The sequence below is a fragment of the Chamaea fasciata genome, unplaced genomic scaffold, assembly GCF_029207755.1.
Source record: "Chamaea fasciata isolate MVZ Bird 193981 ecotype frontalis unplaced genomic scaffold, bChaFas1.0.hap1 SCAF_1, whole genome shotgun sequence".
NCBI lineage: Eukaryota > Metazoa > Chordata > Aves > Passeriformes > Sylviidae > Chamaea > Chamaea fasciata.
The window spans coordinates 130,014,903-130,037,023 of record NW_027094086.1 but is presented as its reverse complement, the minus strand read 5'-3'; the positions used below and the strand labels follow the sequence as shown (position 1 = coordinate 130,037,023).

Below are 22,121 nucleotides of genomic sequence, written 5' to 3'. Positions count from 1 at the left end.
AGAGCCCATCTCTGATGGCTCTGAAGATGGATATGCTGCTGGCCCAATTAGAGAGGCTGGTAATGCCTCTGTGATGACATAATTAAGAAGAAAATCAAAACAGGGCTGGGCAGTTTTTTCCCAGGGGCGGTGAAGTCTGCTGCTGGGGCCATCTTGGCGTGGCCCGCAGCGAGCCCTGCCTGCCTGGCCACCCCGCGCCAGCTGTGCTGCCGACAGAAGGGCAGGGGCGGCCCTGGATTCTCCCTCCCAGTGCTTCACACAAAGGGAGGTGATAAAATGGCACCAGCGCTGTGGCAGCCACCACTGCCTGCTCAGCAGTGCCTGGCTGGGGGCGAAAACACAGTGAGCATCTCTGTGGCGTGAAACCTCGGCGGGATAGACCTCTGAGCGCTGCGGGATCCTGCAGGAATCTTTGAATTGCTGGGACTTGCTGGCAATGATACCTATGGGCAGCAGTTTTTCTTCTGGTCAGAGAAGACAAGGAAACAAAGGCACGTGAGGGAAAACAACATGGCAGCTCCAAGGTGAGTAGGAAAAGAAGGGGAGGAGGTGCTCCAAGCGCTGGAGCTGAGATTCCTCTGCAGGCCGTGGTGAGGACCGTGGTGAAGCCGGCTGTCCCTCTGCATCCCATGAGGTTCATGGGGGATGCAGAAATCCACTCACAGCCCGTGAGAAAAGCACTCACACCAGAGCAGGCGGATGCCTGAGAAAGTTGTGATCCAGTGGGAGATCTGAATGGAGAGAGAGGGCCCCTGCTTCCAGAGACAGAGGGCCCTTGCTTCCACACTAGAACGGCCTATCCTTAGAGGACTGCACCTCATGGACAAGTGACACATGCCACAACAGTTTTGAAAAGACTGTTTGTCTGTGGGAGGGACTCATCTTGCAACAGTTTTGGCAACTGCTGCTGGTGAGATTGGAGCCAGGCTGGAGGAGTTCACGGAGAACTGCCTTGTCCCGTCTTGCAGGCAGGACCCCTTGGCATAGCTTGGAGTGTTTTCTCCCAGTCCTTACCACAATTCATGAGCCCTTCATCCATTGTTTTCCCTCTCTGCCCAACTGCAGCAGAAGAGGGTAAGCAAACAGCTATTGTGGGTGCCTGGCATTTGGCCAGTGTCAAACCATGACAATAACCAATCGAGAGAAAACAGTCAAGCAATAAAGTGTGCTCAGATGAAAACAGCAGAATCTTAAGGAATACAAAAATACCATGCACATTGAGCACAATGGATCAAGTAACGTTTGGGAAAAATAGTGCATTTCATGGACAACTGAAAGCCATTATAGCTGAATTAAAGCACATTTTGCCTAGACCAGAACAAAGATTTCAGTAGAAACAAACCAGTGCTGAGTCATAGAGCATCCCCAGTAACTGCAGCAATGATTTGCCTTTGAAAGAAAAAGTAAACTCTTACATTATAATTTTTTAAAATGGAATTCATCACAGGTGAGCAAAATACCTTGGAATTAGTAATTGGGATAAATGAGGGTGGAGTTTTATAAAATTGGTATATAGTAAGGTGCTGGAAAGGCTGTGCATGCGCTTATGTTTCTGTGTCTGGTTGGTTGTTTGTAGATTTTCTAGAATACACAGGGTGTGGAGAAAAACACTTGGAAACATAAAAACTAGAAACCAGTGTTGCTAATTTTCTGTATTTAATATACAATACTTACTGCATTTGTATTCATTTTACATTTTTAGATAAAAGAAAAATATAGCTAAAAGGGTGAAGCAGTTTTAAATACAAAACTAATTTTTTGCCTTTTTACTTTTCAATAATTTGGGAACTAAAGAGAACTAGACACTGTGAAATTTTTTATTATATTGGTTTTCATACTGAACCCTCAGCACCCAACAATAAATACACAACTTTGCTTTTCTTGCACTGCCAGCAGCAAAACGTTCAGTTCCAAAGGACTGTAATTCAGATATAATACATTATTGATAACTTTCTGTGTGCCTTAATTTAATTCTGCTGTATTGACACATTAGTTTTGCAGTCAACCATCTTTACAAACTTGTAAAAGCTAAAGAATATGTTAATACGGTAAGGTGCATGCTCCAATGAACTTCAATGCAGTCAACGTAAAGTAGCCCCAGCTGAGGGTGTTCTTAAAGCAGAAAGCCCCATAGGGTGAAATTTGGGACACAGAGCAGGCATGCAGTTAGATCAAAGGGCTTTGTTTGAAAGCTTGCAAAGGGAGCTCTAGAGTTTCCAAAGTGTCTGTGTTACTTCCCAGCCATTCTGTACAGCAGAAACTTACTTTTTCCCAATGTGTATATGGTAATCAGCAGCTGTGCAAGAAGAGAAGAGAGTCTGCAAGATTTCCTGTACAGCAATGGTGCAAGACTTCTATATACCACAGTTCACATGCTGAAGCCCTTGATGTCATATTGATGACTAAAAGGTAAACCAGTATATTAGAGTAACAGTTCAAGAAATCACTGTTACATTTTTCTGTACCTCTGCAGGTGATACTGTATTTCACACATAGGTGATTTTAATGTTGAATGCAAAGAATGTAAAGAACACTGACTAGTAACTATTAAGCACACAAAATAAAAAACAAAATGATGCACCTTTAAAAGAAACAGTAACACACGCACCTTTTCATGTTTGTACCCTGATTAAAAGAACATAATGAATTTCAAGTATGAAATGATACAGTGAAATCATGTCCTGTGAATAGGTATCAATGGTAGTCTAGGTAGTACAGTTTGCACTGTAGGTAACTTTCCATCTTGCAAAACAGAATCCTACTGCATATGTAGGTAAAGTGACTTGAAATGCTAAAACCTGACATGCCAACTGTTGCACTGGTATAGACTGATACAATGCTGTACAAGTCAACAGGACTGTGCTGATTTTCACCAGCTGAATATATGCCCTAAGGTGAATGAAGAAATGTATTCCAAGCTGCTTTGCATGCTTTCCTTGAATTATCAAATCCTAGACAACTCCAGAGCAAAATGATATTTTATAAAAAAAAAAAGTGAAAAAAGAGAGAAAAAAATGAATCCAAACAGCATAGAGGATGGTTTAATTTTCTGATTTTTTTTTTTTTTTTGGTAAAATTATACTGAGAAATGAAGGTACTGAGAGATATTTTGATTTGCTAATGGATGTTGGTCTGGTGTAATAACAATTAATAAAGTTACTCTGGATGTGCCTCTGAAGCTGTCGTCACTGTTACATAGTATTCTGTAAACCTGAAAGGAAGAGTTTAGTAATGCCTTTTGAGAACATAACATATCTTGAAGATTCTTAAACCAGTATCTCAGGAGAGTTACAAACAGGCTTAACCTTATATGATTTCTGTTAACTTCAGTGGGATTTGTCACGTGTAAGGTAGACAGGCACACATGGAGCAGTAAGAACTGAATCTTATTTCCGATACATTTCTGTACCAGCATCCTGCTTTTCTCCACATATTCCAATGCCACTAAGAAGTGCAATTCTGACCTTTTGTATAAAAAAGCAATTAATAGAAATTTTCAGAGAACAGTGTAACTAGAGTTAAGATGTTTATCACACATTACAACTTATATAGTATTTTTGCTGATTTACTAAGCTTAAGTATCTTTATATAGACCTGAGCTGCCTGACACTGAAATTTGTAGACTTACAAGGCCAAATTCTTGGTTTAATTTAACTGTAGTCAGTGGAATTAAAACAAGAGTAAATCATGCTAAACGATTTTAAATACTTTGAATCTCCAACCCTATTTCATGCAATTGTCCGTGCACAAAAAACCCACCAAAACAAACCACCACCTAAATTTGCTGCCTTTATGCTTTTGTTTAGGCAGCAATCTTACTTCAAGCCCAGATGGGCAACTTTATCACTGCAGAAAACTTTCTTCAGTTACAAGATGCTGCCCAAACTTGATCCCTGGCTTAAGTATCTGGAATCAACAGATACCTGCTGGGCCTTCTACAAACAAACTAAAGCCAAAGGCAGCCTACGTAATGTTTTCTAACTTTAGTTTTTCAGACAACATCCCCCCACTATGTATAAAATTAGCTCTACAATCGCATTTCAAAGTATTCTGGTTATTCCTTTACATATTAAAACAAACAAAAATGCTCTAAAGCGTAAAAATTACTAAATCTGAACACATATACTACTCTAGTTGCAAAACTCAATGCACAGTATGATGCTTACTTACGATTTTTCCAGACTGATCTATCTTCCTGCCTCTCTAAGAAGCTAGCCTCACTTCAACAACCAAAATGTATACTAAATGCAAATAAACAATAAAGCAGCAAGACTCAACACATTATTTTGCAACTACCCTTTCACAGGACTAATGTGTTTTCATACAAAATAATATACTAAATCATAATAGCAATAATTTAGATTAATGTCAAATAACTTGAAGATAAATGTCTCCACATTTTCAATAAACACAGACCCCATTTACTGGTGTCTTGGTGCTGTTATTAACCATGTGTCCTCACAATTACAGTCAGTTACTAAGGAAAGCCTTTTTCTGCAAATACTTTTTGTGAGCAACTATACTCACACGAGTTAGCCCTCTCTGCTCTGTGGGACTGCTCAGCTGAGGTACAGTATTCATGTCTTTGCAGACTTAGGCCTTCAGACTGAAGAGTATCAAGCTAGTGAGGAAGTACAAATACACACTGTAACACAGAAAATAGAAGACAGACAGGTGGACTGAAGCACCCTGTGATGCATTTGGGAGTTACAATACAAACATCATTTCCAAAGTATACAGTTCCAACTTGTAACACAGCATTTTGAGGGTATAATTTTTCTTTAACTAGAGCACTCAAAGACATTATACTTTTAAAGCTGTTCAAAGTAATGCAGGAAAATATTATACTAACAATAAAATTCATATGAGATTCAAGGGCAGATATAGACCACTTAAATGAACTTAAATGAAATGAACCATAAATACATTAATCCAAATGCTTGTAAAGAATTTACAAGGAAATTAAAGACTGCAAGGAACACATTAATGTTCATCTGTGGGATTGGTTTCAGTGCCAAAATGATACAGTGTTGTGCAAAAAACAGATTCTACTGGAAAAATAAATGGCACCTTTATATTTTCCCTATCATAAGTGTTTTAAAATGTGTTTCTTGCCCTAGCAGAAGGGACTGACTGCCTTGCCTATGAATGGTGCCTGGCTAAGAGTCCTTGAGACTCTTTCAGTCCTTGGGTCAACTGGAACTGGCTCTCACTTTTTACTGGAAAGCACCATCATAATGTAAACTTTGTTTGCTCACACTGCTGTGACTCCAAATGGGTTGCAGGAAGGGTGTTCAATCTCCTGGCAAAGAGATTTTGAACACTGTGGAGAATGACAGTTTTTTAACAGTGCTTAATGGAAGGCAGGTGCCATGGATGTTGAATTCTGTTTGTTGGAACTAAACAGAGACAACTTCACTCTCTTGACCAGTGACAGGACTCAAAGCTGAGTTGAGGGGGTTTAAGTTGGATGTCAGAAAAGTTCTTCACCCAGAGGGTGATTGGGCACTGGAACAGGCTCTCCAGGAAGGGGTCACAGCACCCAGCCTGGTTCAGACAGAGCTCGAGAAGTGTTTGGACAACACTCTTAGGCTCATGGTGTGATTCTTGGAGTTGGACTCAATGATCCTGATAGGTCCCTTCCAACTCAGCATATTTTATGATTCCCTTAATACTGACCACCACAGAGTGATCAAAAATTTCAGACAGTGCTGGCTGTCTCTCTTTTTGAGATGGTAAACTATAAGGTAATGCTTTTCTTTTCAATTTACTACGCACAATAGAAAGGAGAATGGCAGTGGAGAGGTGAAATAAATCGAAGATGAATGCCACAGGGTTGCTAGACATCTAAAGCCTCTAATCTCATGATGCTGCAGTCCTTCTATCATGTTCTAATAGGTAACTTCAGTTCAAAATGTGCATGACAACCATTACTTTCACACAAGCTTCACATCCCCCCTGAGCTTACATAAGCCACCTTTTACAGTCTCACATCCACAAACTTCTTGCCACCATCCAATTTCTGATGTACATTTTGTTGTAGGTGCAACCCATGGTTAGAGCCACCTTTCTTAAAAGGGACTCCAAGGTAAAGCCCCTGCAAGAAATCATTACAGGTTTTGGTCTTGCTAGAAAAGCACTTATTTAAGTAGCATGCTGAAGACTTAGGCTGCATTTTAAACCCAGTTTGGTGGATTATTTTCTATCACAGATGAAGGACGATTGTTTGAAATACACATCATCTACCTGGAATACAACGTTTTGTCTTTTCCCACAGAACATCCAGAATTCAGTATCATCTGTTTTGTGCAGTGGGAGTTTTCTTAGGGGAGTTCTTACATCAGTGCAAAAACTGAAAGTCAACTGTCACAGAAACAGTAAACATACTGTCCCCTTTAGATCCAGGGATGACTTTTCCTCAGAATATTTTGGCGTTTCAGGTTTGTTTGTGCCTAGTACTTGTGGCAGGGGTCTGTATTTTACACTGCCATAGTGAAAAGGGAAGGAATGAGCTTGATTACCTACATGAATACAACCTATCTTGAGAGCTGATAGAACTGTTTCACAGTTGCTCCACTGTATGCTGGGAGAAATCCTTTTCCTGGGAATAGTGATCTTGGGGAAGGCGAGGGGAATCAGGGTAAGCAGTAGGAGGCTGGCATTGCTAGTCCTGTATTCATCAAAAGCTTCTGTATAACAGGGGCATCGTGTGTTCTTGTAAAAATGTGCATCACAGACAGTTGTTCAGGGATCTTCTGTACTTAGTGAATTATCTTCTGAATCCAAAGTTGTTTTGGCTGATCAAGTGAACATTATGTTCAGTCTAATCTATTCTAGCTCATTGCTTTGCTTGAACCAAAAAGTGTGAAAGTAGCACACATTTTACCATATTCTACTGTACTACTTCCCTGTTCCTAATAAGCAAGGAAAAACTACAGTACAAATCTCTGGCTGACCGAGACTGGAAGCTGGAGAGTCATAAGGCAGGAATTTAGCTCACAGCTACTTCAGTGGTAGTGAAAGCACGAGCAGGGTCAGATACAAATGATAGGTAATTATCGCTCCAGTGTGGGAAACAGGTAAGTTGGAAAGCTGCTGAGGAATAGACTCCTCAGGGCTTCCTTCACAGTGTCACAATATGATCTGGGATAAGGAAAGGACTGCTTGAGTGGCTGACTGATCTACCAGTGTATGTATTTAACAAGAGCCAGAGAACTACTGTGGAGAATTAGAGGTTTCCCATCCCTGGAACTGTGAAGTTTGTCTCTGTGCCAAGCCTAGTTTCTCATGCTTAATGGAAGGACCAAAATTAGCCACTCTGTGCCAACACTTACCCTGCCACCCATGCAGATAGACTGAACACAACAAAATGCCATGCAGGCCTCCTATTTGGCATTTTTGGAACTGGCATAATAATAGTTAACACTAGCTCTCCTCTTGGCAAGAGGAGCTCAGAAAGCTGATTCCTACTCTACAACCTACAAAGTCTTTTCCCATGGCAGATGATTTTGCATTATTATTTACATTGGCTGTCAGACAGACTTGCTAAGCTCTCAGACTTGCTCCTGTAAGACGGTGAACCACCTGGACTGATCCAGCAAAACTTGCATGTGGATAACCTTATCAAAATCCAAGTGTGCAAAACCATGCCACTTCAGATGACCGAAGGATTTTCAATTTGCAGCAGGAATCAACTTCTAATGCACAACACTGCACACTAATGGACACTGTCAGTGGCTCTCCTGCAGCAGAGCTGTACATTCTCCAATGTCTGCAGCTGAACTATAGGCACTGTCTCTGTGGACAGCTTAATCTGCTGTCAAGCTGTCTCATAAGACTTTTTTTAAAAATCTACCCAGAAAAAGCTCTAGCTTATGCAAAATTAAAAAATAGAGCTGTTGCTATGTCGAAGAAATGCACTGGAACTCACGACTTGAGTTGGCGTAAGTATCTAGAACCAAAATCCCGTTCATGAGTCTTGCTTTATCATCTTATATGACAGGAGAAAACAAAACAACTGGAAAGAAGTCTTCCCCCTATGTTTGTATCTAACTTTTCCATGTAGGCAAACTCACTTGCCAACTCTCCTACTCTCTGCCTGTTTTTTCTCTTTCCATCACATCATGATTTTCCTCCTTCATCTAGCTACTCAAAATTGATCCTAACACTAAAGAACTCGGGTTTTACTTTTTTTAATAAAGGTTGAGAATTAGCATAACATGATGTACATGTGAAACATGGAATAAAATGAAGGGCTCCATATCATTGAACATTGATTTCAAACCCTTCAGGAGTAATTCTACAAAGGAATCTGTCAGTCTGAAAATTCATTTTCCATTCAGTGGCAGAGACTGTCCTCTGTCTGGATTTAACATGAGCATGTCAATGTGAGCAAGTATCCATGTAAACAGTAGAAAATTTGTCTTTTTCAGGCATGTGGACGGGTTTAAGGTACAGAAAGCTAATCATGTGAATGCGAATTTGGCTTGCTCAAAAATGGACAGTGAGCTTGAGAGCTTTACAACACATCCTTGGACACCAAAGTAAATCACAAGTTTAACATGATGTGTTTTCCTATCTCTTTTCAAACAGTATAGGCTGCTTTAGTGCAAATGAACATTTAAGTGGTAGTTCAAATAAATTCATACTTGGATGCTTTTCTTCCATAAAACCCTATCACCTTTGAGAAGTCAGTGAAAAAGTATCAGTTTCAACGCATATTTAATACACAGTTTGCATTTACATCTCTCACATCAAATATATGCTCCTTTTCATTCATCCTGACAATATTTTCCAAATAGTTCCATAAAAATATCTTTTCAATCTTTACCAAGTGTCAGCTGTTTGTGGGAGCTTTTTTTTTTTTTTTCTTTTTTCCTTTTTCTTTTTTTTTTCTTTTTCAAAGAAAGCAGTATATTTTGTCTGATCCTTTCTGGAAACAAAAACCCTGCTCTACCACAATCACCAACAATCAAAATACTACAGCACAAGTTGTTTTTACTTTCTCTAGCCTTGCAAAAGTCTCACTAACACTGAGCTGGATAAAACCCATCAATACATTCCAAAACAGATAAAATATGTAATGTGAAGGGGAAAAGACCATATGGTTAAGTAGTTTCGATTTATCTTTGCTGTTTTGCACAGTCTTTCAGTGAAGGCCAGAAAACTGAATATTGCAGAAGTTTCCACAGGACTTTTAAGCCAAAGCAAATTTTCCAATAACTTTACTCACAGCAGCATTGGGTTTTTCTGCCCAGAAAGCAAAAGCCTCATCTAAGAATGGTGCTGGTTAATTTCAGTTTCTGATAAGTACATGAAGAACTGAGGGGATCTACTCGGCCTGGAAAAATCACTTTTGAGAACAAGTTCCCAGTTGATTCAGTTCTGTTTGGGTGCCTATCACTGAATTAAAAACATACACATAAATTTTCAGGAATACTTTTTAATGGAAAAATATATGAGTTTCAAAATTTTGAGTGTTACAACTAAAGGAATGATTTTCAGCTGGTTTCTCCGAGTCTAATGAGCCATTTTTCGTATTATTTGTGCACGCTACTCTAAAGTGGTCTTTATGGTTCTTACGTTGTAAATGTATTGCATATCAGTATGCAATACTTACTAAGCTTCAAACTAAAGGGAAGAAACAACACTTGGCAAAAGTATATTTGTCAGTTCATATGTCTACATCTTTCTTCTTTTAATGGCCTAGTTAAATAAAATTGATGAGAAAGCTTCTTTCTGTTTTACATAAATTATTGAGATTTGATGGTTACAGAGTCTAGTCCAGAAACTAGAATTATATTACAGCCATTATCTAATAATTTGCAAGACACAGATAGATAATAAAATAAACAGCTCACAAACAAAACCTCAATTTGAGTCTAACAGCCTGTTAGACTGTTAAAATTGTAGTAATGTCTTTGTGTATCTGAACTATACTTGCACAAAAAAATGGATATGAAAATAAAACTTGGAAGCTTAAACATATAAAATCCCATTTAATCTTCTAGAGCTTGTTTCTGATTTTCTTCATAGAAAGTAACCTGTATACTCACGGCTTAGTAATCGAAAGGAAGTAAAAGTATAGCTTATTGATAGTCAGTTATTAAAGAGTTCACCTCTCTGTGAAAGTAAAAATATATTTCTTAATTTTTCCCCCACTAATGCACTTTGAAAAAGAATGCTTTTTCTAACATACCAATTTCAAGAAAATAATTTACACATTAAAAAAAGTGTGAAATCCTGTTAACATCAAAAAAGATCTTGATATTTAGAAGCAGTTTTGAAGCAATAAAATAAATATGTTAGGTTCCTAAGCTTGCAATCAATTCAAGCTTCAAGCATACAACAACAAAATCACTCACATAGCCTAGTATCTTCTAATTCACATTGTATATAAAAGTCAATCTATTCCTGAACCTACTGTATATGAAAAAATACTAGCCAAGTGGTTCTATAAAAGAGAGTTCTTAGAATAAACTTCCTCATTATTCAAATGAGTCTTATACATGGAACATAATTAATTTATGTGGCCTTTTAAACCAAACTGTGGTTTCTGATTCATATATGTATTTGACAACTGATGTGTTTTCAATTGTGAGCCAGGTAAGTGCTCCAAGTTTGCTGGCTAAAAGACCAAAACAGCATGTTGTCTCCCTGTTTTCCATATTAAAGTTGATCTAATACCTTACAGCAGAAAGAATCGTATGAATAATAAAACACGCTTCTCAAAGACAGTGAGTGAACCTGTGAAAAGGAGCAAGACACAGTATTTTCTTCTTATTCACCAAAACAAGCACGGAGTATAAAAACCAAATAAAGAGTTACCGTGCTGGAAACCCCATGTAGAAGATATTCAAACGCTGCAATTTAGTGATACCTTTCTTTAAAAAGGCTCTGTACACATAGCCCTAAATTAAATTTTTTTGCAAACATGACGCCCTCATTTTTTGGTGTGTTTTAGGAGAGAAACAACTGGAAAAGATGCTCTGCTATTGATCATTGTGGACTAACAGGCTGAAAGAAACCTGGAGTATGGGCATAGCCTACACAGAAATATGCACAAACCCTATTTTTAGAATTTTACTAACCACACAGAAGGCAACATGAAACTAAGTCTAAGCAAGGAGGTGCGCAAAATTCTTGTCTTATCGCTGGTTTAGGCTGTGAGACTAAAAGAATCAACATTTAATAACAGGAATGGAGGGGACATTAAAACTGTGTAGCTATGGAAAATTTGGAAGAATCTTGCTGGAAATAGCACCTGTGAGCATCACTGAAACCTGTTTATATAAGGGAGCTGAAGGAGATGAATGGGAAGGCTGGTGTGAGCGTGGACAGAGGGAAAAGGGCTGCACCAGATGGACTGCTATTAGCACTTCACTAGCTGGCTGTGGTTTTTTTTTTCCTTGGCTATTTGGTCTGGTTTTTTCTGCAGAATTATGTAGAAGTGATTAAAAAAAGAGAAAAGGCTGGTGGGAGATAGAAATTTCTCTTTTCATTACTTAGAACACCCTGTTCTCTGCTGAGAAGAGCACAGTGCCTGGCTGTGGGTGTTCTAGGAGCTATACTTAATACATCTTTTGCTATTCAGCATTTTTTAGCTGCTGTTGAACCACTCCTGTAGAAGAGAACACATGTAGGCTTAGATATCACTAAGAAGAATTGCACTCTGAAGTCTTATTTAAAGGTGTACAAAGAGTTTTCATCACAGCACTTTCTTTTTCACTTACACAATTCCTACATCCTACACATATGGCAGTAATGTGTAAAGATACTAAAATATTAGAGCTATACCAGTAATAAATGAAGAGCAAGGGCATGGGTTTAAGCACAGTCCCACAACTGTCTTTGCTGTCTAATCATAAATATGATTCCTGGCATGGTGTTAGCCAACGACAGTGCTTTGCCCAGCCAGAGAACAGGCTTTCTCAGTTTACTAGTGTAAGTGAAGCCCCACATGGTTTGGCAGGGAACACTGGACTACCATTAAGCCTACAGCATGTCAAATGGAATTTCTTCCTGAAGAGATTTGGAAAAGGAGGTAATCTGAAAAATTGTTGGTCCTTTGAATCCAGGCCCTTGCTACCACAAGGACCCCATTAGAGAAATATTTTCCCTAACCCTGCCAAGATTCTTAGATTTCTTGGTTTTGTTCCTGCCATTCCCACTGGAGATGTTCCAGAATGTGACCATTAATGCAGCCCTTTGCAAACTGTTCTCCTGAATACTCTCATTTATAACCTGATCCTACTATATTAGACAACATACAGCACCATGTTGCAGAAGCTCTGCTTCTGACTCCAGAAGCCAGCCCGTTTTTCTCTGCTGTTGCTTAGCTCTTTGATACTACGATTGGGAAATAACTGCTCCAGTCGTTAAATTCCTGGTGATTTCCACATTCTCATTAGTTTCTGGGCCAACACTAACCTTTGGCTTAAAGTATTCTCTCCCCTCCTTTCTGTTTTTACCCTAATAATGTATCTACATTCAGCAACCATATTCTCTATTCTTCAGCTTTGCCAAGCTTAACAGAACAGATTCTTACATGGAACAGACGCACATTTCTATCTGAGAATTTTAAGCCTAATTTGGAAAATATCATCTCCTCCTCTACATTTTCACCCTGTATTAGTTGGTGGAGAGCTCTGGGAGAGTTCCCTGAGCAGTTGCTGGGAAGCCACACCAGCGGAATGCCCTGATAAGGTATGCATGATTGATAGCTCCGCACTAGGTAAGATGTGGAATGTTTTCAGAAGTGTTAAACTCCCTTAAAACCTTTTCTAATTGCTACTGTTGCAAAAGTCTCCTGACTTTTGGCTCTGTTTGTTGTTCTACTTAGTGTTTAAAAATTGTTACCAAATATTTCACCCTGGCCCATCCTTCTCTGTGAATGGTAAAGATTATTCACACTTGGGTCCATTAACCCATGCAGGAATAGGGATGTAACACCACCAATGCAGTGGGTCTGCAGTTCCCCTTGGCTGTAGGAACAAAGAGAATAACAAAGGCAAGGCCAAGATTAGAAGGTTTGCTGCAGCTCCCTGGCCTTCAGCTTCCTGCTCACAGAGCTTCTGAAATTCTGATGTTACGGATCCGTGATATCTCTGTGTGCAGATGCTCTGTGCATGCTCTTGCCAGGCCTAATTTGCAACTTGCCTGTTCATGCTGGTTAAGTTTTGCATAGGCTCTTTCTGGGCTTAAAGAAAAGCACAGGCCACTGTATGCAAGCATGCAAGTGGTCCTTTTAAAATCTGGCATGTTTAAAGTAGACCTAATTTAACCACGTATCACAAACTTAAATGTCTAACAGTAACAAAAAGCTTTATCCAGAAGACAAATAAGATCCACTTACTATCCTAGCAGTGGACCATGACCCAGACAGTGCAGATACCTGAAATGGAGTTAACAGTGAAGTTCTCCACAGGAACCAGAGACCTGCCTGTGAGATGGCTACAAGTTCCCCTGTCACAGCTGGAAAAGTTATATTGCCCAACTCACTGCTAAGGACCTGCTTCTGCCAAGCATGCCGTGGACGAGGATATATTGCTGGCTTGCCACCTAGACAAGATGAAATAGAGATGAGCAAGTGAGAAGCCTAAGGGACTGTCATACGAGTAAGCAAAGCTGGCTGCCTCACTTAGCATCAGTTAGACTCATTGGACCAATATTTTCCCCAAGTCATGTCCAGGTAAATGCACTGAAGTCATGCTAGGGAACATGGATTTATGGATTCAATGTATTTCTTTTTCCCCAGTACAGTATTAAAAAAATAAAAGTTTCTTTTCAAAATACTGAAAATATATTTTAGTTAAGGTAAAAATACTAAATATAAAAATTTCAGGTAATATTTAAAATAACTGTGCTATAAAGACAAGTAAATTGCTTAGTAATTTTGACATTCAATAATGGCACATTAACCTTAGTGGAGAGGCACGTGCTAGTATCCCCACATGGTGGTTTAGGAGAGAAGGTCATGCATTTCTGCATGGAAAACAAGCCTGCTTAGTAAGTGACATGTGAGGGATTTTGAGCAATAATGTTCATGCACTTGTGATGCACTGGAGGGTGTTGCAGATAAGACAGCACAGTATACAGAGTACAATGCAGCACAAATACTTCTCTGTGCTTATTACAGGTATAGGATTTTCTGCTTCTGAACCAGAAACATTTTTTCTATTTTTGTTTTTGGCTGACAATGAGAACTGGTTGAAGGTGAAGATCTGTATTGGTTTTCATTGGCTCTGCTCACGTCTTTGTGCTGGACATTAGAAAATTATTTGGAATGAGATGAAGAAAATATGTTTGTAGCTGTTTCCTGGAGGGAATGATGGGTTAGACGATGGACTAGAACATGTTTGCATTTCAACACAGAAAGACATTTAGAAATTGAAACAGCAAGAACAGGACAGTTTTTTGAAACATGCACACAAACATAGCTAGATAATAACTCATTTGTGTATAAAAAAATCTAAAAGCTGAGACATTTATTATGATCATCATCACTGTTATTTTTGTAGAGTAATAAAACGATGAATTAGTTTATCCAAGTTTTCAAGTGGGGAAGCACCTGCATATATTGCTATGAATGAACAGTAGCTGGATGTATTAACGCATGTATCAGTTAACTGCAGGTTGCAGAGATCTGGTATTTCAACGCCATTCTTTAAATATCACAGAATAATAATAATAAAGTACCAAATCATGCTTCAGCAGCTAGAGAGAGAGAGAGATTGCATCATATTTTGGCAGTGACTCAATCATCAAACACTGGCAGCATTCAATATTAGAAGGATAAAATGGCAGCAAAACTGGTCAGCAGCTTCTCTTTGTCTGGAGTTTTCCCAGGTAGATAAACAAAACAAAAACAAAACAAACATAAAGCTGCAACAGGAGCAGGTCAAAACCCTGGCCCTTGCATTGCTCAGGTAAAAGTAAACTAGATTGATTTCCATGGATAAGCACATCACAGTCCCAAAATAAAAGATAAGTGCATAAAACCTCCAAATAACGATCTCCCTAGGACAGCTACGTGGTTTGTATGGGACAGTGGCCTTGTCAGCTATACGTCTTGTTCATTTATGGTTCATCTTCAGTCAGCACTTATGATGCATTCACCTCACTGGAGTTTTGGCTTGATGACATGTGACAGTCCAGATTCTCCTTGAATTTCTCCAGATCATGGAAATATGGGTGAGAGAGGGCAACATATGCAGATATTCTCTTGGCTGGGTTGAATGCTAAGCATTTCTGAAAGTACGAAAAGAAGTTAGTTTTAACTAAAATGTACAGTTAACAGTGCTATCACTGCATACATACATTAATGCATACCTTCTTCAGTAGTATATAATCCATATGAGACACAAGAGGGGCTCAGAAGGTAGTGCACAATGACCATCCATATTAAAACAAGCAGTATATGAGTATGGCCACCTCAAAAAAATTACATGCTAGAAAATTCAAGTATTCACAGTTTATGAAATTCCAGAATATAGGTTTTCTTGAATTCACATGCACAGGACAGCCTTCATCTGCTTATGTTGTGTGTTCAGTTTCTCTCTCCTCTTCTTCCTAGTTTGATGGCCCTCCTTCCAGATCTGTATCCCAGCCTTTGTCCAGCCAGCACTGAAATCCCTACCCAGCCTCGTGTTTATACCTTGTTCTTTATGTCATTTACCTCCATGTATTATTCTTCCTACTATTGTTGTCTAACCGATTCCTAGTCTTACCTTCTTTTCGTGTATCTTCTATCTTTCATGTAACTTCTATCTTTTAACTTCCGAAATTTAACTCAGTGACTTCCAGTTCTACTCTCCCCTTTCAACTGTGGCTCCCAGTTATCACCTCTTTGCCTAGCAGGAATGGATTTCTTTCCTATGTCACTTTCTAGGCACAGATATTTATCTTCTTCCTCCCATCATGCCTCACACTCACTGAAATCTCGGCCATATCTATTATTCCTTGTTGTTCCTAGAATCTAATTTTTGCCCCATGTCTAGCTTCCCCTTCCAGGCTGTCTGCAAGCACAACAGATTTTTCTCATAGCAGTGTTTCTCCCTTGTCACTTCAAGTGTCCAGATGCAGTCCAGCTTTCTGTAGCTGGGAGCTGCTGTCATGAGGACAGTGCAGGATCATCTGCTGTTGAGATAACCTTTGGGCAGAGACAGCAGTTCCTGAAGAGATGCATTAAGTCTTTCAAGAATTGCACTCTACCTAGCTCATATCAATCAAGATCTTTAAAAGACTTCCAGAGAACAAATTTAACTAGATTTCAACAAGCACAGAAAGAAGCAAACTGATGCAAGGTCATTCCCTATATTCCATTTCAAGACTTAACTTCAGGACTGGGGTTTCTAATGTATCTATAACAAGGATGGAAAAAGCCGTACCAGCCCAATTCTTTTGCTTTGTTCAGCCTTGTCATTTGCAAGAGGCAGTAACTGGTGAATTCCAAGTGTCAAGTTTTCAGCATTCAGTAGAAGGGCTAGCAGATGTAATCTGTCACTAAAGCCTATTTCCTCCTATATATTGGGTCCACTATACCACAAAAAATGGTAGATCCATTTTTGGACTTACATCAGGCCAATACTGTAAGAATGGCTGCATCAGTGGCACTACAGTGGTCAGTAGTGAGGATGTAATCATAAGGTCTAACAACAGGTCAAACAGACACATCCCTAACCCAGTTTCCTAATCTCGAGCTATTCTCAGCTCTGACACGTCTTGAGCCAAAGGCACTGTCTTTGTGCTGTTGTTTCACAGATTAACACAAAATGTCTGATCTATTTTTGGCCTTTTTTTACTAACTCCATTAAATGGAAACTTATTTTCTTGGCAAGTTGCATGTACAGTGGGAGCTATCAGTCACGTGAGGTAGGGAACAACAAATAGAAACTCACAAGAAGCAAGTCTTTGCCTACTTCATCAATATCTGGTACAAATTTCTCAATAGGTTGTGCAGGTCTGGAAGTAAAAGCATTTCGTGGAAGGGCAACGTCATTAGGCCAGTCCTCTTCTTCTGGGAGTCCAATTACACTGTGAAATGAAAAGCATAAAGTTAGGTCTGAACATTTATGCAGTTTTCCCTTCATATTGATTACACTGAGTAGCATTTTATAAGTATTTTTGTTTAAATGAGCTTAAATGTTTAATTGTAAAGTAGTGCAATAATCTCTGTGAATAGAAGCTGATAAACATAGACCCTCAATATGCTTGGTAGAAATCATTTAGTGGGTAGCACAATTTTCTGGCCTAAGTCTCAATTTTCTGAGTCTTTTTATTGAAAAAAAGGCTGAGTGCTTTAGAAAAAAGTTGCTTTGCTCTTGACTGGATGGTGCAACATATGTCACTCCAGGATGATTAAAAGCAGTGAGTTTCAAAGGGGAATTGCGTGCAAGGATCTTTTTTCACAAGAATAGGGACTGAGAGAGGAGTGTGGGTCAAGATGAGGGTAAGGCAATAAAAGGGATGTTTCATAATGCTTCAAAGCTATGTGCAGCAATTGTTGCCCAAACTTAAACAATTTATTTGCTTCACAATACAGGTTTTAAAGTCTCAATTTAGAAGTGGAAAGGCACTTGAGTGTCTTTGTGGTTTTGCTTTCAATTGTATTTTAGTTTTTGTTTACTCTTTAATAGAATATTTCCCTTTCTTTAAATATTTTCTTTATTCTTTAAATGGTAGAAGATACTTATGCTTATTAAATAATCATTCTGAGGTCTAAAACTCAAATAAATTAAATTGTAGATAAACCACCAATGATGATTTATGTCATCCATTTGACATTTTAGTCTCATGCTAATATTTGTAGGGTTGAAAACCTGTTTCTGATGGAAATTCTGGAAAAGATCATACATTACTTGCTTGGTTTCAGGGAAAATAAATTTTTATAACCTGTAAAATCGACATTTTCAATGGACACGCTGACAGGGTAAGACAAGAAAGGACAGAAAAACAATGTCACTGAATACTTGGGCCTGCACAAAGGCCAGTGCCACTAGGGAGCAGCATTGACCTTTTTTCTCACGGAGTTTGCCGCAAGGCTGGGTAAGGCCGTGGGCCAGCCACACGGGGTAAATCGTAGGTTACCTCAGCAGACGTAATGGAATTCCTCCACCTCTGCCTGTATGGATTTTCGATTGTAATTTGGCTCACCTAAACTACCTCTGAAAATTAATACGTCCTCAAAGTAACAGCATGGCTGGAAGGGCAAAGCAATTACAATCTCAGGACAATTAAATCCTACTACACCTGGACATACCACAGCTCTTGGGAAACGCCAAGCTGAATCTGTAGGAAAAACCACACTTGCCATTCATCAGGTGCAGTGTGGGCATGGGGCAGCCCCCTTGGCCATGGCAGTTAAACCTTTTGATTAGATATTTCAGGATTTGGCCCCATATTAAATATAATACAAATAGCATCAAAGATGGGAGAGTGAAGTATTTTAAATAACGATGACATTTAACCTGCCGTTCAAATGTGTTTGGTTAGTCCCACTGTTTTTAAAGACCGCATGGCAGAGCACGAACGGAGCAGAATAAACACAGGCACAGGCAAAGCTAATGACCAGAAACCAGGAGGCAACCTGCCAAGAGAGGGGTGGGCTGGACAAGACAGTGGAAGGAGGAGGCATTTTTAGCTACACACACATAGTACTCAAAGCCGCTTACTAATGAATGTCTGAGTAGCTGCTCCCACTCTAAGGGTCTGGTAGCATCACCATTTCAGTGACTAAGTTTGGGAGTAGCTTGGCTAAGTTTCACCTCCTGCCAAAGGTTCAGGCCTGGTCTTGAGAAATGTTGAGTACTTTCCACTCCCATTGATCACAATGGGAGACAAGTCTGTTCAAACCATTGCAGTTTAGCCTGAAATCTGTGAGGATATGTCACATGCTGGTAGTGTCCCAGAAAAGCAGGAAAATGTTTTGAGCCGTGTATGAGGAGGGACTCACCCTCATACACAGTGGAATTTTACTGACACAAATCACAATGCACATGCAAAGCAAAGGCAGACCACAGCCCCGTTATCTGAAAGAATGCATCACTCCAGATTGCATGAAAATCCTGGAACTCCCTTCTATCCAAACTGATCTCCAGAATGAGTCACCACTGTAGAAAGAAACACCCCTCCTACAAGAAGAGCTAGGCCTAAATGTAGGGGGCTCTCCAGCTGTGAAAACACAAAATAAACACTGCCTGGCATAACCCCTCAGAACCCAAGACAGAAACTTTTCAACTATTTAGGAAGAACTATACAAAAGAAGCAAACCCAAACTTTGTCTTTAAGTAAATGTGCAATAAGGAATTTCTTCTAAATTTAGCACGGCATTTTCTTTTCTTAGTGAATTCTTTTCCGCACAGGTAATCTCAGCCCCTAGGGATGGAAAGATCCCCACTGGAGGCTGCCGCTAGCAGCTATGCATTTAATCCTAGCCCAGTTCATTTTCATTTTCCCCTTAAATGCCACAAATGAAAGAAATCACAGCTATATCTTTTTTAATTGTAAAGTATGTTGGATGTATCAAAGCTGCCTTCATTTAATAAAGCAGAATATTGTAGGATTAAACTAGTAGTTTTGGCAGAAGAAGAAAAAGTGAACTTTAAGGACTGATTTTTCTGGATTGGGCAGGAAGAGCTATTTAGCGCATGACAAATTAACCACACAAGTGAGTCACATACTCATGGTATGGTATGCAGGAAAGGGAAGTCAACTGTGTGAAATCAAGACCTGCAATTTAGGAACCCCACATTAAAAAATGAAGATGTTTAGAAACAGATCTGTTGCGATTTGAGAACTGGAAAAATGGTTAAACGGAGAAAATTCATTATTTGTTCAGTTTAAGCTTTTCTTAGACATTTTACTATCTTCTCTTTGGAACATCTTCAAGAAAATACCATTTTGGAATAATACTTCTCACTGTCTTTCTGTGCTATGCACTTCTTATTTCGTCCAGATCCCTGGATCCCTGCAGCCCCTCCATAAAAAGAAAGGGAACACAGAGGTGCAGAGGCAAACAGGCATTCGGTACCAGCTCTGCGTGGCTTTGATTTCCTAACTACATGATATGTACATCAGATCTTAAATTTACATGCCTCTTAAAAATACAAAAATGTTCCTTACTCTGAAGAGCTTTTACAAGAAAAAGTAATATAATCCTACTTAATTATCACACCAGTAATATCAATAACTTAATTTTGGATGAGAAATATTCCACCTAGGAGAGTTTAGAGTCTACCTGCCTCCTTAATCTATTTGATGTATCTGAAAAACACAAATTCCTAGAACTCTAAATGGTTTTAGAAAAAGTCAATTCATCTCTGAGAAAGCACATGTTAAAATGCTGATATTCCCTCAGCTCTCACAGTTACCTTCCAGACCAAAATACAGACTGTTAACAGGCTGCACAATATATTTTAAAAGCTAACCTATTTTCAGATGCTTGGAAATCTTTACTGCAAAGATACTCTTGGCAATGATCTTTGAGATTTCAGCTTTTAATGTAGTCTAATGCTGTTTTCTGCAATGCACAAAGAAATAATACAAAAAACCCCCAAAATCTCTTCGTTTGTTTACATGAAGAGAATTTCTTGGATTTGACTGTTTATGAATATGTACGAATGGTACATGCACAGTATGTTTAAGACACTTAAAAAGCCTAAACCCAGAAGACCCATAACTTCCTGATGACGGCCATCAGTTTTGCAGAACTACATTCCATGTTGCTTCCTCCTCCCACTCTGACACAGAATACACGGAAATATCATGTTGCATACGGTAGCAATAGGAAATATGTTCTAGGAATACTTTGTTCTAGTCACATTATTGCATAAAAACATGGCAAAGAAATCTCATAGGGTTTCAATGTTAAACAGATACTGACATAAGGCAACTAGTTATTACTTACTCAAAGATTTTTCCTAGTTGATCAACATCTGAATTTCCACGGAAAAGTGGTCTGAAAAAATAAAAAAATGTTTTTAGGATGTGACTTGCTTTAATTAATGTAAATTCATATATGTCATTGACAATTGCCAATGTAGGGTGAAAACATAGGGTTTTTTTGAGACTTCATATCTTCTACTTCCATGCTTTATCCAGTCTGTGAGTGAACCTTTCAAGTTTCTACTAAACCTGGTAACAACAGGGGACAGATGACATATTTTTGAATACACTACTTTCGAAAATTTAATTGTGCCCTTTTGCATGAATGAAATAATTTTCCTTCAACTAATGCTGTCTTCTGAATTATATCATTAACAAAATAGTTTTCATTACAAAGAACACTAAAATAGCTGCTAAAAGAGACAAAAACAGAGTGAATGTCATGCAATAAAACAATACAATTAGAGATTATTATGAATATAAATTGAAAATTAAATTTCTTGCATACTGTATATTGGAAATGTGCTCCTAGGTTTAAGGGATCAAATAAATGACAATGGATTCATGAAGGTCTGTAAACAATGGGGTGTGAAACGGTACAGCATTTACCTTGAAGTAGAGGAATACTTCTGCTGCATAAATAAAGATACATTCAGGAAAGAAACAAATTGTTAGGCTGAATGTCCAAAGACTTTAAAAACCCCAAAAAACAGTGACTAAAAATACTTTCAGACACACCTTTTCTTTTCAAAGTGCAATTTAAAGTATATTCACTCATCATATATAAGATGCTATCACCCCACAGTGTCAATGTAAAATATGAAATTCTGATTTGTATGGCAGTATGCCTGTATTGCCAGCTTTGTGTTGAACTCAGAAAGGTGTGAACAACAGTGCAATTTTATGTTGAAACTCCCAAGATAGTCCAACATTTTACTGAGAGATGAGTAAGGATCCAGCCAAGAATGACATAGTTCAACAAATGGTAGATTACTCCAAGAAACACGATCGCCAGGTTGCCCTCTCTTCTAGATCTTGGCTAAGTACAGAGTATGTTGTAAACTCATGGTTACAGTTTCGAGAACTGTTCAGCTGAGACACAGTGACTTGACAAACAATGCATAATCCCATGCTTTCACCCATTCTCCTGCCTATCTCCACATACTCCTGTCTGATACAAGTCCTTGACACCAGTGACAGCCAAAGGCATCATTTCACGGCTGCTTTTCATAGGAGAA

At 38.9% G+C, this 22,121-nt stretch overlaps 1 protein-coding gene across 6 annotated transcripts in view; it reads right to left on the bottom strand.

Moving 5' to 3' along the window:
* LOC136297565 (cyclin-dependent kinase 6) overlaps positions 1–22,121 on the bottom strand; it is a 155,605-nt gene that overhangs the window by 16,746 nt on the left and 116,738 nt on the right. For 5 of the 6 annotated variants that reach the window (XM_066197556.1, XM_066197575.1, XM_066197547.1 and 2 more), the window contains exons 6-8: positions 20,906–20,956; positions 16,899–17,034; positions 15,118–15,249 (exon numbers count right to left, since the gene is read on the bottom strand). In XM_066197556.1, coding sequence (XP_066053653.1) covers positions 15,118–15,249; positions 16,899–17,034; positions 20,906–20,956 — 319 coding nt within the window. Of the gene's footprint in view, positions 1–1,801; positions 13,561–15,117; positions 15,250–16,898; positions 17,035–20,905; positions 20,957–22,121 lie in introns of those variants that run through there. The other variant, XM_066197582.1, reaches the window with a different exon arrangement.